The sequence below is a fragment of the Wolffia australiana genome, chromosome 15 (assembly GCF_029677425.1).
Source record: "Wolffia australiana isolate 7733 chromosome 15, ASM2967742v1".
In the NCBI taxonomy this organism is placed as follows: Eukaryota; Viridiplantae; Streptophyta; class Magnoliopsida; order Alismatales; family Araceae; genus Wolffia; species Wolffia australiana.
Window position 1 is genome coordinate 10940134 of NC_135849.1, and position 17353 is coordinate 10957486.

The 17353-nt window shown below is 43.6% G+C and overlaps 3 protein-coding genes across 8 annotated transcripts; 2 read left to right on the top strand and 1 right to left on the bottom strand.

Annotated features, from left to right (window-relative positions):
- The first annotated feature begins 5666 nt into the window (after window positions 1-5666).
- Window positions 5667-9276, top strand: BRS1 (alpha/beta-Hydrolases superfamily protein). Of its 2 annotated transcripts, none has more exons than XR_013583894.1 (9): window positions 5667-6112; window positions 6968-7075; window positions 7155-7250; window positions 7331-7423; window positions 7497-7582; window positions 7663-8066; window positions 8458-8578; window positions 8661-8766; window positions 8836-8868. XR_013583894.1 is itself a non-coding variant. In XM_078587277.1 (9 exons), exons 1-9 carry the CDS (start codon window positions 5851-5853, stop codon window positions 8992-8994), a joined length of 1410 nt encoding a protein of 469 aa, XP_078443403.1. In that variant the 5' UTR covers window positions 5676-5850; the 3' UTR covers window positions 8995-9276. The 2 variants fall into 2 exon arrangements, 1 of the variants encoding a protein (XP_078443403.1); XM_078587277.1 differs by having other exon boundaries at window positions 5676-6112; window positions 8483-8578; window positions 8836-9276.
- A 632-nt stretch (window positions 9277-9908) lies between these two features.
- Window positions 9909-12196, top strand: LOC144712897 (ribosomal RNA small subunit methyltransferase G). Of its 5 annotated transcripts, none has more exons than XM_078587279.1 (5): window positions 9909-10111; window positions 10237-10476; window positions 11410-11480; window positions 11562-11772; window positions 11859-12196. In XM_078587279.1, exons 1-5 carry the CDS (start codon window positions 10106-10108, stop codon window positions 12102-12104), a joined length of 774 nt encoding a protein of 257 aa, XP_078443405.1. In that variant the 5' UTR covers window positions 9909-10105; the 3' UTR covers window positions 12105-12196. The 5 variants fall into 5 exon arrangements, with proteins under 5 accessions (XP_078443405.1, XP_078443408.1, XP_078443407.1 ...); XM_078587281.1 differs by having other exon boundaries at window positions 9922-10124; window positions 10237-10924; XM_078587282.1 differs by lacking the exon at window positions 10237-10476 and having other exon boundaries at window positions 9920-10111.
- Window positions 12197-13580: 1384 nt separating this feature from the next.
- On the bottom strand, window positions 13581-14344 carry LOC144712898 (chaperone protein dnaJ 8, chloroplastic-like). The gene is made up of 3 exons (XM_078587284.1): window positions 14127-14344; window positions 13976-14044; window positions 13581-13893 (listed from the first exon to the last, which is right to left on the bottom strand). Exons 1-3 carry the CDS (start codon window positions 14307-14309, stop codon window positions 13720-13722), a joined length of 426 nt encoding a protein of 141 aa, XP_078443410.1. The 5' UTR covers window positions 14310-14344; the 3' UTR covers window positions 13581-13719.
- Window positions 14345-17353: the final 3009 nt, after the last annotated feature.

Genomic DNA, 17353 nt, shown 5'->3' on the forward strand with positions numbered 1-17353 from the left:
AAATTTCAAATATCTTTTTACATGGTCATCTATATGAAATTCTTTATATGGAACAACCTCAAGGTATAAAAGATACAAAGTTTTATGATAATATCTCTAAACTTAGTAAAGTTAATTTTAATTTACAAAATGATCCCAAAGAATGATTCAAACAATTTGTTATGTTATGTTTGAGGACTTTGATCTTGGGTTGAAAAACTCCTTTTTATACACTGAACTTTTGCATCATTATAAACTATTATGTAATGATCTGATAATCACATTACCTCACAGGAGCAAATTCCACCTTTGATTTTGTCCTTGGGGCTCTTCTGTCATTCAAGTGTCGACTGTCTAGAGATACACACCTAATCAATTCGATAACAAATATCATCTTATTCTTTTTTAAATGTTCTTAAAAGGTGTTATTACCATCAAGTATCACTAGTGGAGTGAATGGAATGAACATAAGAGAAGAAAGAGGGGCACCTAGGTCTTCCAGGGCATGGGCACCTAAAATGGTTACCCCACACTATTTATAAAAAAAGTCATCAAATTTTCAGTGTATCCAATAATATCCATTAATCTGATGTGTATGACCCTCTAGGTCCATGTATCAGTATACTGAATAACTTTAATAACCCAATAAAATTTATTGGATGATCTTATAAATTATCTACATTAACATGTAGATTAATTAATTAATGATTGGTTTAAAACACTCAAAAAGTCCACCTTCCAACTTGTGGAATGCTAGGATACTAACTCGTGTTATAGAAGGTACATAAAAGTGATTGGATTTTTTCATGGAACCTTTGCCGTCATCAATTAAGGTATATCTCTAATCATTCATCCTCACAAGACTTCCACATATTGATTGTCCAACCAATATCCGTCCGACATCCGATATCAGACAACCAATATTCGATATCCATAAAAAAACCGGGACAGTGTCTGATATCGGATATCGGTCGATATCCGTCCTTTAGGTCTAGACGGATATCAATGACAGATGTCGGGGGAGGGGGGGAGGACAAAACGGATATCGGATACCGGATATCAGATTTTGATATCCGGATATTGGAACCGGTATCCGGATATCAATATCCGTTAACGACAGAAAAAAAATAAATTTTATCATCATATTCAATGACTAATGTACATCAATGTCATATGCTTTTGATGTATTTTTAACCTCAGTTAATATATAGAGTGCAAGAATTTTATTTTCCTCCATATGGGATAACAGTTCGAAGTTTAATGTAAACTCTGAATCCTCTTATCCCACATGGAAGAAATTAGAAATTTTGTGATGTATATATTAAATGAGTCAGACTATATTTTAAATGATAAAAAATATATTAATCTATAGTCGCTATATTTAAAGCCCTTTATTTATGTTGATTATTTAATATTAACACATCGTCTAATAAATAGAGCTGAAAATTTCTATTTTCTTCCATATGGGATAAAAGGATTTGGATTTTGATGTTAAATTTCAAATCCTGTTATCCCATATGAAAGAAATTGAAAAGATTCAGCTGTATATATTAAAAAAGCCACTTAATCAATCAAAAAGCTCCCCAATTACCCTCTCGCCCACATTGATTCATTCTAACCACTGAATAATTATGGGTTATTTATATTTTTAAATATCCTCTCTAACTTGGATATCAAAATCCGATATCCCCGCCTGACATCCTATATCGTCATCCTCCTAGAGAGACGGAGGCGGATGGCGACATCGAGATGGATATCGATATTGGATATCGGTACTGTAACAACCAATATTCGATTTCGATGTCTAATATCCTGATATCGGAAAAAAAATAGATACCAAAAATTGGATTTTTGATATCGGGTACAACATCCGTCCCGATATCGTAATCCGATACCGGTATCGGGACGAGTGAACCCTACTTCCAAATGACTCACAGTATGGTTAAGGATTAACTTCATGTACTTCTTGCTATATCTGAGCAAATATATATTTGAATCAAGTGATCCGAGAATCATAAATCTTAGTCAAACAGAACCATCCTTGCACGAGATATTCATGGTGTCTCATGTCAACTGATCACTTATATGATTGTGATATGAATCAACATGACTGGCATTAAGGTACAATACCATTCAAGGATTCAAGTGAATCAACTTAGTAAAATCTATCCCTAAAGAGTACCCACCCACTAAGATTAGTTTCTCCACATCAATGCCCACATGAACAACCATAATTATGATATAAGTATGATCATATACGTTATTGTTTTTGGATAGTTTGATGCCCTTCTTGAGTATCTTTCATAAGAGAATACTAGAACACATGGCTAAAGAATAGTGATATCATCCCAATTCACTAAGGCATTGAATGGTACCCGGGCTTAATTATAAACATCACACGAGAACAATAATGAACAAATATTTATTTCAATTTTAATTTATGTGGATGGTATTTTGATTTTGGGCATATACTCCAAGGCATTCAAAAGCTTTATTGCCTATTCTATGTGGTGTCCGTGTCACCCATTATTTATTTGGATAAAGATTACCAAAGTTATAGATAGCTATATCCTTTATCAGAAAAAAACCATAAATTGCCATTATATATGACAAAACTAATATGTGCCTATAGAATCTCACCTCTACGACTTCCAGTGTGTGTTAGGCCCAAAGAAGTAGCTCTAATTCTGTTTCTCTGGAGCACTAATGAAGAATATAGGGGACACTATAATATGCCACTTTAACAAGAATATGTATTGCCTTCACAATCAACATGGCATGTAAAAAAATGCACGAACCTACTCCTCGAGATTGAAAACAATTCAAGCATGATTTTTTCATAAGAGAATTCTTTCTCTTCAAATCAATCACTACCCTGGCCAGGGTTTGTTCAAGCATTCTCTTCCATGAGTCAATATACCTTTTGATAGGGATGGACAATTTCCTGAGATTCATTCAATCATCTCCATGAGATTGTTGATGCACCCAACACATAGCAGTTGAACTCCTTTGATAAGAAGTCATTTACTATGGTCAAAGTACACCCTTCCTCTCACAAGGTGTCTTTGATGATTCAGGTCAAAGGATCACAATGATAACTACGACATGTGAATCATTTTGATTGACATCTTAGTTTAACCCCCATTCGACGATTCACCTTTGGATCATCTTAGTGAACTCTTTCTTGAAGAGCACCCACCACTTGTCCTAGGTGTCTCCACACCAATGACTTACATGATCAATCACACTCACCAAGTGAGTTGGATCAAGTGATGCTATTCTATCAGGATTGATTGATGCCCTTTTCAATAATCCAAGAATAGGAACAAGTTTAAGGTTGTGTGATTAAGATCTAATAATTCCTGCGTTGACATCTCATGTCGACTCATTTGATATCCACATCAATCCTAGGGCTCCATCATCAATAAACTCGATAATGAATAAGTAAACTTCCATTGCATTCATTAATGATATAGAATTACATGTTCAATAGTGATTTTGGCAATTAGGCCACCTATATTTCCATCAATTCACACAAAGCGAACAATAGAACTGCACACAGGTTTGTGTGATGATCTGTTCGAATTTGATACTGTTCTGATTCGAAAAATCAAACAGAATGAACAATTCGCACAAATTCGCATAAAAGGAACCGAACAACCATGTCTAGGGGCAACTAAATCACCTTTGTTAGCACCACTAACCCAAGCTCAACCTCATACGGCTGAGCTAGCAGGAGGGTGTTGAAGATCAAGGAGTTTTTACTCCTTTGACCAAGGCCGCATGGGCATAGGGTAAAGGCCACACTCGTGTCTAGGCTTGACCCTAATAGTCAATCGGGTCAAGAAGCGACACAGGACACGAGCCTACAATCATGACCTGACTTTACGTTCAATCAGGAGGAGCACCATAGGAAATACGCCTACAACCCTGTGCCGGCTTGACCAGGGCCACCAATCGAATCACCTAATTAAATAAAGGCCAATAAAAGTTTAACCAATTACAAAAGGCATAACTAATAGCCAATAGACACATAACCCCGACGACTTATAGAAAAGATTAATTGTGGCTTTTTAATGCATTTAGGGTGCACAGAAGCCCACTTTAGCTTTAACATAAAAGCCATAGTGAGACATAACCCCAACGACTTTTTAGTTAGACTGGAGATAGAGAATTGTCCAGTGCCAAACGGGTACCTCCTCCTTTCAGATCTATAATTCTTCCACTCATCGTAATTTTTGGGTGAGCATTCTGAATACAATTTAGTTCCTCTTTCTTCCTTCTTTCCTGATCTCCTCTACTTGCAATTCTTCAGTCTTTTTAAAACTACCGACGGATAAACATAATAAGGACTAAAAGACCATGGAAAAACTCCCAGCTTTAGAATGCCTTTAGAAGAAATCTCGGAAGAATCTCTGTGAAGGTGCCTTCTTTTGAGAGCACCGACAGTCACCCTGAGAAGCAGAGATTCCCCCGAAGAAGACAAATGAACTGGTACTATTATATGCGATGGGAAAAGCTGCGTTAAATGCTTAGTCAAATGACGGGGAAAACCACAGGAAGACGAACCACAATTGTGACAATACTACGGTCTCATCCACTAGTTACCCCCAGAAACTATCGACGCTGACATTTGGATTTTGCAATGGAGGAGAATGGCAGAAAGATGCGGGATCAGGGCAGTGTGTAGATTAGATATAAAGTAGTTCTCCGAGAGGCAGACCAGCTTCTTTGCAGTAGCTTTCTAATTCTTTATCCGTTGATAGGTCAGGCACGACCAGTAATCTACTGCGCCTGGATGAGACTGAAGAATGGGGTGAGTTCGAGCGGCCCTGTTGCTCATAAATGCCTGCTTAAACAGCGTCTTCTAAGTTCTACCCGCGCTAGGAAGGCGCAAGACATTAAATCGTAGGAGCTAAACTGAGATTTAATGTTGGGGCTGATCGCGGCAGTTCACGGGCGGCAGACGCTCCACGGCGCCGAAAAGGGCCGTCGCCAGGGACTGTTAGGGTTGAATTTTTGCGGTAAAGAAGTGGGTCAAACATGGGTATTTAATGCGTATACCATCCTCAACATCGGGACTGGAAGAGATTTAAACGCTCTTTTGGACTTCGTCTCGTGATAGAAACTTTTGTCCTCGGCCCGGTTCCGGCTTCTGCAGTAACCCTACCTCAATCGACATTCCCGGGATGCGACATGTTTACTAATGTAAAACAACTGTAATGTGTATTATAGCTTACATGAGACGATTTTGTTGTCCTGGAATAGCACATGTAAATTCCATGCATTAGTTTATGCAGAGGAGCGGACACTAGGAATCGGGTCAAAGATTGGCAGAACATAGCGGGATTGAGTAAACAAAGATTGAAGAGACGTAAGACGTCAATGCTGCCCCCTCCGAAATAGATTATCAAGTTCTCAGTTTCAGTGATCCTGAACGATCAAACCTTGGACCCATGGCTTTATCCTATCTCTCTCTCTCTCTCTCTTTTCTCTGTGGGTTGCAAGCTGGCGCCTGATGAGCCACCCACTGACGGAGCACATTAATGAGGAGTTGGCCCATGGAAACCCAAGCTCTGATTTTGAATTAATGACGTTATGCGAGACATAAGGAGCGCTACTATTCATCTATATTTTCGTGTGAGAATCTATCTCCTCACTCATCTGCAATCCTTCTCTCTAAGATTTATGCAAAGTCTTGTGCCTCGGAAGGCTGTAGAGATAAGTCACTATTCGATTTACATGACCAGACGGGCCTATTATTGGGTGGGCATGCGCCTCTGTCGCTACTGCGAGACAGCCCTTCCCGCTCCTTATTTATCGCTCCTGCGCAACTGCGAGTGAGAAGTTTAACGAGTGAGAGAACCAGCGATGGGGAGACGAAAGAGAGCGCCCATTGCCTTCTATCTCTGCGTTCTCTTCCTTCTCTCCATTCACTTTGTGAAGATTGCCGGGAGCAGTGACTTGGAGCGCGACCGCATTGCCCGTCTACCCGGTCAGCCGCCGGTGACTTTCTCTCAGTTCTCCGGTTATGTTACAGTGAACGAGAAGAAGGGAAGGGCGCTCTTCTACTGGTTGACCGAGGCCGTCGGTAACGCCGCAGAGAAGCCGCTTGTTCTATGGCTGAACGGAGGTGAGCATCGAAACCCACCTCCGCTGGATCTCTGCCTAGTTTTTTTAATAATTTTCTCTAATGGATTTATGTCCCACTTGCGAAGCTGTTACTGGATGGAGGATACGATAGATCCTATGTGGGAAATTACCAAGGTCGGAGGGAAACTCCGATATTGTGAGGAAATGGGGATACTCGATTTCAGAATGATGAGTATCCCCTTTTTTCTCTCTGTAATTACGGCAATGAATGCCCCTACTGTGCTACGCCTGTCTGGGCTTCTTTGTCTGCGTCCGCGTCCACGTGTCAGAAGCTCGGTGATGCCGACAATCAGCATGCCCCTATCTAACCAGCTTTAAAAGCTGCTTCCCCATCAGGACAAGCTTGTTGCTCGTGGATTCAGTCTTGTAGTCGAGCTTCAACCCCTATTCACAAAAGGTTTAGAGAGAGAGAGAGGGGTTCGTCCATCGACCATTTGGCACCCCGCAGAGACTATCAGAAGCTCCAGTTTCATCTCTAAATTATTTAAGTAATCAATGGGAGTCTTATCATCGAGTTAACTAAGCATGCAGGAAAGTGCACGATTTCTTTATTATCGTAATCTCTTTCACGACAAACATCTAGGGTTTCAGCAGGAAAGAGTTGGCAGGATTCTTGTTTTAAACCTGCAACGATGCGAGCGCGGGGCAGAGATGAGCATCAACTCCAGGCTGATGCCGGTAACTAGGAGCCAGCCTAAACGATTCTGAGGTCTACTGCGATGCCTGTTGCCTAGTAATACGCAGTCTTCTTGCAGAGGCAGAGAAAGGAGTGATAAGACAAGAATCAATGAATGAGAAGTTAATGCGAATTGATCGTCGTCGTTGTTCTTGCCAGGCCCCGGGTGCTCGTCAATTGCATACGGCGCGTCGGAGGAGATCGGTCCCTTCCGGATTAATCGGACGGGCGCGTCGCTCTTTGTGAACAAGTACTCATGGAACAACGGTTAGCCGCATACTACACCGCAGCTTCTCTCTGGCTTCTGCGGACTGAATTAATAAGTGTTCTTTCTTTCTGATAACAGAAGCGAACCTTCTCTTCTTGGAATCTCCCGCCGGGGTGGGCTTCTCCTATTCGAACACGAACTCCGATCTCAAAACATCAGGCGACGAACGAACTGGTAAGCTCTCTACCTCCTCTTGTAAACCTACCCGGGTCTTCATTTACTCCACCTGCGTTCACTCCAACGTTCTCCCCCAGCTGTGGACGCGTTGACTTTCCTGGTCAGATGGATGCAGCGATTTCCCCAGTACAAGCACAGGGACTTCTACATCGCCGGGGAGAGCTACGCAGGTAAAAATGAATCAAGGGTTGATCCGAAAAATAACAAAGGAGGTCTCACACTGTTAACCTCTGCATTCTCCAGGACACTACGTTCCTCAGCTAGCGAAGAAGATCCTCGACTACAACAAGCCGCTCGCCAAGCCCTTCATCAATCTCAAGGGTTTCCTGGTACGTATAAACTCTCTCTCGCTCTCTCGAGAGAAGTTGGTAGAAATAGAGGAAAAACTTAGTCGCGATCTCCTGCGCAGGTGGGGAACGCGGTAACGGATAACCATTACGATGGGATAGGGACAGTGGCTTACTGGTGGACGCACGCTATGATATCGGACAAGACCTACAAGACCATCCTCGCCCAGTGCAATTTCACGAACACGAAGAACTCAGACAAGTGCGACGACGCCGTGGATTACGCCATGAACCACGAGTTCGGAGACATCGACCAGTACAGTATTTACACGTCAACCTGCGGCAGCGCCGGCGGCAACGCCACCCGTCGCCTGCGGCTGCGCGGCACCGTCATCCGACGACGGTCCTACGGCTACGACCCATGCACGGAGAGCCACGCCGAGAAGTATTACAACCGGCGCGACGTGCAGGAGGCTATGCACGCTAACGCCAGCGGCAGTATACGCTACAAGTGGACCGCCTGCAGGTACGTAAGGGTCTATAGATCAGGGACGCGGACGGGACGATTTGTTCGTCCCGGGACGGAAAATCGTCCCGTCTCAGGATACGGACGAATTTCGAGACGAATTTTCGTCCTGGAGATCATGGGACGGAAAAACCGTAGGTCCAGAAGTCTCGGACTATTTTCCTAAAAAACTTGTAAAAATCTATATTAATATATTAAAATATAAAATTAGTTTTTTTCAGCCAGGACTAAAATTCGTCCCAGTATGATTGGATGGGACAGTTTTTGTTATAGTTGGACTAAAAACTGTCCAGTCCTTCATCCCTGAGGGGACAAAATTAGTCCAGTCCTGTCCATCGTCCACGTCCGGGACGATCCTGAACTATACTGCTTGATTGCTTGTTCATCTCAGAGATATGATATCAAGAACTTTTCAGCGACGTGCTCATCAAGAACTGGGGGGATTCTCAGTTTTCCATGCTGCCCACTTACAGGGAACTGATAGGGGCTGGTCTCCGAATCTGGGTATTTAGGTGGGGTGTTTGGTTTACTTGCTTGGAGTTTTTTCAATGATCGTCTGATATCCTTTCTTTTTCTTGGTTTTATTGATGGCAGCGGCGACACGGACTCGGTCGTTCCGGTGACAGCCACCAGGTTCTCGCTGAACCATCTCAAGCTGGTTGTGAAGGTTCGCTGGTACCCTTGGTACGCAGGCCGGGAGGTGAGTTTCACTGTTGACGACCGCGTTGACTTGTTTACACGTGCGGGCTGACCGTGGAGGATTATCCAGGTGGGAGGGTGGACAGAAATCTACCGAGGGTTGACTTTTGCGACCGTGAGGGGCGCTGGACACGAAGTTCCTTTGTTCCAGCCCAGGAGGGCTCTTCAGCTTTTCAAGTCTTTCCTGGCTGGCTCGCACTTGCCCAAATCTCGGCCCCACGCCCACTGAACCTTCTTTCTCCATCTCTATCTCTTATTGAAGCCCGATAAAGTCAGTGGGATGTGAAAAGGAGGACAGATTATTCATTATCGGAAGATAGCCGGACGACCATTGGATTAACTTCCCTCTCTCTGTTCCGGTGGTTGTGGAAATAGTGAGATTGCTTGAAGGGTCGCTCTCTCTGAGAAAGGATATCTTATAAAAATAGTGTGGAAAACTGAAAATTTAAATGTAAGAAGTAGACATGGTGGTTCGGTTCTTTTTGTGTGAATTTGTGGGAATTGTTTGTTCTGTTTGGTTTTTGAACAGAACAAAAACAAATTCGAACATAATATCTCACAGATCCGTGTGCGGTTCTTTTGTTCGCTTTGTGAGAATTCTGTTCTAGTTTTATGCGAATTTGTGCGAATGTACTAATTCTGTTCGTTTTTGAAAAAAAATAGAACAAAGAACAAGGCCCCGAGCAGTTCTTTTGTGTTTATTTTCTGTTCCTTTAAAACTAACAGAACAGAACGACAATGTCTATCAGAGTATGCATAATTTAAGCAGAGTTGTGGAGGGTTTTGGGAAAAAGGGAGCAGGGCCAACCGGCCAATGATGGCGGGGGCATGTGAAGTAGAGGGAGAGGGGAGGACCGGCCTGTCCCTGCCCCCAGTTGCAGAAGGGGAAGACGGCGGCCTTTGGAAGACGGGGATGAGGTAGAGAGAGAAAGTAGGGGTACATAAGGGTTTTGGACTGAATATTTAATGAGGGAAGACGACTGAGTCTATCTCCCTGCTCCGAAAGGATCACGACGAAGGTGGGCGAGAGTAGGAGATGAGGTTTCGGTGGTAGACAATGACTGAAACATCGGCGAGCCCCACAACCCACCCTTCCATCTCCGAGAAGTAAAGGGGTAGGAGAGAGAAATAGAGAGAGAGAGAGAGAGAGAGAGAGAGAGAGAGAGAGAGAGAGAGAGAGAGAGAGAGAGAGAGAGAAAGAGAGAGAGAGAGAGAGAGAGAGAGAGGGAGGGTTATTTTCTTCTCTCTCTACGTGTCTACTCCGACGGCGAGACCGGGGGATATTGGTGGAACGAGGGTTCTCTGGAAGAAGAGAACAAGATTTGGGGCAGGGTGATGAGATGGGGGTAAGAGTTGGAGGTAGACATGTCTTGATGATGTATTCAACATTTCAACTTCCTCTCTCTCTCTCTCTATGACTGCCTGTCTCTCTCTCCGTCTAAAGCTGCCTGTGAGTCTCTCTTTCAACCAGGTAGATGCCCGAGCTCGGCATCGTCGACCCCGCAAAAACAAAGATGCCAACGACAGGCCACATCCCAGAAATGCCCTTCCTTCCCCACCTTCTCTGCAAAATCTACAGCTCTTCCTGGGGGTCAAGGCAACCTCGCCGTTCGCCACCAGCCGCTTTCCTGTTGCCGAATTATGTGGGGGCTTTTGGAATTTTCGCTGGGTAAGAGAGAGCCATAGAGAGAGAGAGAGAGAAGAGAGAGAGGTAGGCCGTCTCCCTTCCTGTTTCCCCCTCCTTCTCTCTCTCTCTCTCTATCTCTCTCTCCTCTCTCTTCCGTCTCCTTCTCGCTTCCCTCAGCCTTTATTATTTCCAGTATTATCTTCGACCTCACCACATGCCGCTCCATCCCCTTTCTTCTTCCTCGCAACTTCTCTTGTCCTCCTCCGCGTTTCCTTCCTCTTCCGCTTCCATCCGTTGACCCATCTCTTGATCTCGCCCTTCCTTCCCTTGTTGGATCTTCTTCTTCTTCTTCCTCTTCGTCTCTTCCCTCCGTTGATCGCTTTGGATTCACGAGTTCATGGGGATGAAGAAGGCGAGGTCGTCTGCCATGGAGGCAGATCTTCCTCCCCAGCGCCATCTCGCTGTTACCGAGGATGACAAGGCATGGTTCAGGCTTCAAAATCTAAGGCAGGACTACGAAGATCTTTTCAAGGTTTAGATCCCTCGATCCTTCTGGTTCTTCCCATGTTCTTCCTTCTTTCTGCCTTCTCAATCTTTTCGTCCCGGTTCTGTCCTGAAATTGGAACATATTTGGGGATCTTCTCTATTTGTTAAGCACCTTTCTCGTTCCCCTGGAGATTGTTGATATTTCCCTAATTTGGGCCTTCCGTTCTTCCAGTTATTTGCAACTTTGTTTCTATCAAGTAATATCTTAATACACAATTGGTGTGTATGATTCCCCCCTTATTCTTACGCTGATGATAAGATCCAGTCCTGCATCTCGTTCTTGATGATTTCGTCGTTCTACTCATGCTAGATCTTCGAAAAGTGTGATGGATTGTTTTCTGCCCTCTAATATATAATTATCGGCTCATCAAAAATCTTTTCGCCGTATTCCAATCCCTCAGACTGAGCGATTCTTCTCCGAGTTTCGTTCACAGGTTCTTATTACCCGCTAACTATCATTTCCTAAGGCAGGATACGGAAGCGAAAAGGAAGAAACTGACAGGGGCGAAGCAGAGGGCTCTTAAACTCAAGGGAGAAATCAGGTTAAATTCGTGAATTTCAAATACCGCCTTTGCTCCCAATCTTTTTCCTTCTTGCCTGACACATTCTTATTTGTTCCTCAGGTTCTTGCGTAAAAGGTACAAGCTCCTCACACAGACCGCCTCGCCGACACCGTATCGGCCAAAATCTCATCCGAATCAAAGCTCCAACTCGATCAAACACAAGCAGAAGGCAGTAAATCCCGTCTATCGCCACGACAGAAGCCAAACGGCGGGGGAATCCACTCTTCCCAAAGCCACTCCCATTCTAGATCTAAACCAGGCCTCGCTGCCGGTAATCACCTCGATCTAACCACACGCTACGTGCATTTGGCAACGTTCTGAATCATTCTAGTAAAATCAAAACCCTATTCCGCGTAGGAAGGTGACGAGGAAGCTGAATTCAACATTGCTTCTGAAGCTAGGGCGAAGGAATCGTCCAGAAAGTACCTGACTGAGGAAGATCCGACGCTAATCCGATGTCCAAAGTTTCCTATCGTCGTATCATCGTCGGGCGTCGGTAGCGGCCTTCTCAAGACTCCGATCTGCAGAGACGCCGGCAGCAGCAGCGGGCAAAGAGGGAAGAGGAAGGTCTCATGGCAAGATCAAGTCGCGCTCAAGGTCTGAGATTAATCTCTTTCAAATTTCGCGGTCTTCCACCGTCGGTATTTATGTACAGTTGGGAGTATTCCTCTACCCGCGCATTCTTAATTTCTCTACATATGGTTTAAAGCATAAGGAACCGAATATTAAGTGGACTATGGTACCGGAAATTGGGCCTAGTTTCTTGGGCCAGCCCAAGTGCGTTTTAAGCTGGTGGAGTAACACTATAGTTCCCGATCGTCTGGGACACTGACGACGGACGGGACGGGACGAAGATCGTCCCGTCCGACGTCCGGTATCAGTGCAGGGACGCTGATGGGACGGTTTTTACGTCCTAGACCTCCGGACAGATGGATTTTTCGTTTGAGTGGACGAAAACTGTCCAGTCCGTTCGTCTCGGGACGAATTTCCGCCTGGGTTTTCGTCCACGGACGAAAAAACCATCCCGTCCAGATCCCTACACTAGTTTTGGATCGTCCTGGATGTAGACAGGACAGGACAAAGATCATCCAGTCCGACGTCAGAAATCAGTGCAGTGACACAGATTGGACGGTTTTTTCGTTCGGGACCTCCGGGCGAGACAGTTTTTTCGTATGAGTGGATGAAAACCGTCCCGTCCGTTTCGGGACAAATTTCCGTCCCGGTTTTTGTCCAGGGACGAAAAAACCATCATCTCCGCATCCCTACACTAGTTCCGGATCGTCCGGGACGTGGCCGGGACGAAGATCATCCGGTACGACGTCTGAAATCAGTGCAGGGATACTGACGGGATGGTTTTTTCTTTTGAGACCTCCGGGTGAGACAGTTTTTTTGTATGAGTGGGCGAAAACCGTCCTGTCTATCTCGGGACAAATTTCCGCCCCGGTTTTCGTCCAACCTCGCTGACGGGACATTTCTTTGTCCTGGGATGAAAAAACCGTCTCGGCCTTGGATGGCGCCATGAGGCACGTGCCTCTGGGCAGCCCTGGCTCTTGCACGGCAGCCACACCGCTGATGTAGATGTTCTGCCCATGCCGCCAAGTCTTTTCCTTGAGAAAATACTCCCACGCGGGCGCCTCACTGCTGATGTAGATGTTGAGGGCGACCGGAACAGATAGGGGTCCTCACAGTCGAAACTGATTTTCTACATAAAAAATCATCTCTTAATTTTCTATTAATTTATTGAGATAAAAAAATCAGCTTCAGCGCGAAAGTGATCATTTAATCTATTGATTCTTTAATATAAAAATTTAAAATTGATGTGTGGAAAGACTTAAATGCCCCTGTCATTATCAAAGTTTCGAGACCTGTTCTTTCGACCGACGGACGACCCGTTGCGATTGATGATCCCGTCAATGTCAAATGAACGAGACTTTCGTTCTGATAGATATACGATCGGTTATGACTGATGGCCACGTCTTTATCAAGCTTAAAAGATATCATTTCGTTCAGATCAGCAGATCAATCAGGCGGGATTGATACTACTTCGATCGAATCAGTCGGATTGGATCGCAGAACGCGTTGGGAGAAAAGATATGAAATTGATGGAAGGTCACGGATCTGCTTAAATTTCGCAGGTCGGTCCGCTTCATCCGTAACGGGGGATGATTTACAAGGGGTTTATGTACATCGGATGGACAGATGAAGAATTGGGGAAAAATCAAATGTAAGGGTTGATGTGCGCAGAGTAATCAGTCGTGCAAGCGCCTTCCCAGCCCATCCACTCTTCCCACAGATCCCAGTTCGGATCATACATCCCCACCGACTCGTCCTCGGCCTGCGCATCCTCGCTCCACATCGATTCTTCCGGCTCACGCAAATTGTTCATCACGATCTGCAAAGAACCCGCACCGAACGTCAACATCAGAATGAAACAAAAAAAGGAAAAATCGAACATGGCGATGATTTGAGCATACATCGTAGGCTTCGTTGATCTGATGGAACTGGACGATGCAGTTGCTGCCCTTGCAAACATCGGGATGATACTGCGGAAGAACAGATCGAGAGTGAATTAGGTTTTCATCCGGGACAGAATCAAGAGATCGATCAATAGAAGGGGATGGATACCTGCAAGGCTAGTTGCCGGAAAGCCTTCTTGACCTCCTTCTCCGACGCGCCTGGCTGAACTCGCAGAGTTTTGTACGCCGCTGGAGAGGCAGAGGCGGCGATCGGACGCCTGGTTCTCCTCTTCTCCTTGCCGCCCTTGGTCGAAGCCCCGGTCGATCGAACCGATCCCATCGCCGTTGCCATTTTGAAAGCTGGATAAGCAGTTTAAGGTCGTATAGACGAAGCCCACGAGCCTATTTATAGGAGAGGAGGAGCCTTATCCTGGAGGGCAAAGCCAGCTTACGTGGCTCGCGGAACACTTACCGACGTCCTTATCCACACCCCGGTGGGGCCCAGTCCACTCAATCTTTTCCCCGTTTATCCTGCTCCGAAATAGAACGTAGGGTCCATCGGATGGACCGCATCTCGAGAGTAACGGTTAACAATTTCCGCTGCCACGTCAGTAAGTACGCCTTAATCTGTTTTAAGTTGGGATTAATGCGAGTCAGGATGACGTACGTCCGACGTGGAAAAGGTCAGATTCGTGGCGGAGAAGGTCGCGGCGTGGTGGACACGTAAACGCCGTCTGAGTCACGCGTTATCGCTGACGTCAGATGTCAACGTGGCCTGAGGGTAGAGATGAAGGGAACACGTGGCATGCGGCGACAAGAATCGTGTTACTCTTACTTTTTTCCAATGCGGAAGGACGGAAATAACCCCGGCTTTACAAAAGAGAATGTGTGTTCGATTTTGGGGGCCCACAGCGCGGTGTGGAGCGGTTTCGGAGCGCAACGCATGAAACCGCATAAATGGTATTTTATTATATTTTGTATTAAGTGGTTATTTGTAATGTAAAATAGCAGAAGGCTCGAGAGATGAGAGAGAGATGAGAGTCAAGATACAGAAGAGAGAGAGATATAGATGAGCGACAAGAGAGAGAGATGGGGGACATTAGAGTTGGAGAGATAATGCCAAGGAGAGAGACGAAAAACGAGATAGAGAGAGGTAAGAGAGAGATAATGGCAAGGAAAGAGAGATGACAAACGAGAGAGAGAGAGATGAGCTAAACGAGAGGGAGAGACGAGAAACGAGATAGAGAGAGATGGGAGAGAGATGAGTTAAAAGAGAGGGAGAGACGAGAAACGAGAAACGAGATAGAGAGAGATCAGCTAAGAGAGAGAGAGAGACGAGATAGAGAGGGATAAGAGAGAGTTTAGCTACAAGAGAGAGAGATGAGAAACGCGATACAGAGAGATGAGAGAGAGAGAAAGAGATAGAGATAGAGATAGAGAGAGATAGCGATAGAGAGAAAGAGATAGCGTTCAAGAGAAAGAGATATCGATTGAGAGAAAAAGATAGCGTTAGGGAGAAAGGGATAGCAATAGAGAGAGATAGCGATTGAGAAAGAAATAGAGATAAAAAGAGAGAGACACAGCGATAGAGAGAGATTGATATATATATACAGATATCGCCACATATAGAGAGAGATAGGGAGAGATTGCGATACATAGAGAGAGATAGAGAGAGAAAGAAAGATAGCGGAAGAGAGGGATCGCGATATATATATAGAGATTAGAGAGATGGCGAGAGAGAGAGATAGAAAGCGACAGAGAGAGAAATAGTGAGAGAGAGAAAGATAGCAATAGAGAGAGATAGAGAGAGAGATAGCAATAGAGAGAGATTGCGATATAGAAAGAGGTATCGAGAGAGAGACAGAGACATTGGCAGCGACTTGAAAGTCGATAGAAAGAAATTGGTTTTTTTATTTCGACCGACAAGACCAGCCCCAGTCATCATTTATGTTAGATGCTCTTATTAGACTGCGATGAATAATGTGTGCAATGAACACCCCTCACACGATCACGTAAAGACAGGTGTAAGTGCAGACAAGTGTTCAACTAGTGTCATATTTGGTATAGTGAAATGATCAACTAGTGTAAACTTGATAATGGGTTAAATCCTCAACTTTTACAAATAAGTATTCTAATATACCGAGGGATTGTGGAATCCGAGATCACATAAACCACGTATACTAAGAAATTCCTTCAGGGAAGACTGTTATTCATCTAAGATCTACCTTGTCATAGATATAAGTCATTTATTTTCAGGCCTTGCATATCTCGCCAAATTATCAGTGCTGCCTAATACATTTATTTAATGCAGAAGATTAGGGCAAACATTTAATAAGGTAACCATCAGTCTCTAGTTCCTAATGAGATTTCCACTGGGAACATATTAAATTAATGATTTGAAATTTGTTTTGTAATGTTTACTAGATTAACAGTATAAAAGGTCAACGGTAAAACCATCCAACCTGAAGGCTCCGGATTGGATTCTTATCATTCTCTGGATTCTGATCAGAATATACATTGTATGAAAAACATACGCATGATAAAAATGAATAATCACCCTAGTCATACTTATTATTTAACTTTGTATAATAAGTAAGAAAAAATGAAAGCCAGTATTAAAAAATGATAAGTTAAACAAGGTGTGTGTCTAACCTTGTAAAAAAATAAAAAAGAGTTTAAATAGGAAACCTTTGATAACTCATAAGAATTTCCTGAACCATTAAATGTAGTGATAGATGAATTTTCCTCTTCACTAATCGACAAATGTGATGGAATAATTTAAAATCTAATGAGGTGTTAAGACAGCTGCATGGAGACATGAATTTATGATCACAGACGTATTGAGAAACTGTAGCAAATTGAAGTGTCACATAAATAGGCCTAGTTAGGTCAAAGGTGAATGTCTTAAAGTGAGAGATTCTATCATTTTAATGCAATGATCAAATTATCAAATTTCAAGGTTCACTATAATACACAAGATAACTAACACATTGAACCAATCCCAAAGTCAGTGCTTATAAAGCATTACCTAAAGAATTATGTAGTCGAATATTATGTTTAGATAATTATAAATTAATAAATTGTGTACTAAGCATGTTTGATTGAGAAAGTAAATGGTTGAATATCTCATTCGTTCGTAATGTAATTGTTTCATGAAGATGAGAACAAAACAATTTTTCAAGCTATAACAATATGTTCTGATCCAGTCAACGATGAAATTGACTGGGTTATCTATTAAAAAACCGAATGATACAAGTGGTTATTAATATAATGTTTAATTTGTTTTTCATGATGTGAGGACCAGGATACATATAAATATCTTTTTATTAACTAATATCAAGGAAAATGTATTGATGACTTCGATGAATGTTAAAATCAATTTTTTTAAGGGGAATA

What these genes read in the sequence shown, in the direction of transcription:
- LOC144712898 (XM_078587284.1), bottom strand. Translation starts at nt 14,309, where the DNA reads ATGGCAACGGCGATGGGATCGGTTCGATCGACCGGGGCTTCGACCAAG. An exon ending in TCCGGCAACTAGCCTTGCAG is followed by an intron (nt 14,045 to 14,126) that starts GTATCCATCCCC and finishes GTTCTTCCGCAG; the next exon opens with TATCATCCCGATGTTTGCAA. An exon ending in AGATCAACGAAGCCTACGAT is followed by an intron (nt 13,894 to 13,975) that starts GTATGCTCAAAT and finishes GGTTCTTTGCAG; the next exon opens with ATCGTGATGAACAATTTGCG.
- LOC144712897 (XM_078587278.1), top strand. Translation starts at nt 10,180, where the DNA reads ATGACTGCCTGTCTCTCTCTCCGTCTAAAGCTGCCTGTGAGTCTCTCT. An exon ending in GAGAGAGAGAAGAGAGAGAG is followed by an intron (nt 10,477 to 11,409) that starts GTAGGCCGTCTC and finishes TTCCTAAGGCAG; the next exon opens with GATACGGAAGCGAAAAGGAA. An exon ending in TAAACCAGGCCTCGCTGCCG is followed by an intron (nt 11,773 to 11,858) that starts GTAATCACCTCG and finishes TATTCCGCGTAG; the next exon opens with GAAGGTGACGAGGAAGCTGA.
- BRS1 (XM_078587277.1), top strand. Translation starts at nt 5,851, where the DNA reads ATGGGGAGACGAAAGAGAGCGCCCATTGCCTTCTATCTCTGCGTTCTC. An exon ending in TCAATCTCAAGGGTTTCCTG is followed by an intron (nt 7,583 to 7,662) that starts GTACGTATAAAC and finishes TCTCCTGCGCAG; the next exon opens with GTGGGGAACGCGGTAACGGA. An exon ending in CTCCGAATCTGGGTATTTAG is followed by an intron (nt 8,579 to 8,660) that starts GTGGGGTGTTTG and finishes TATTGATGGCAG; the next exon opens with CGGCGACACGGACTCGGTCG.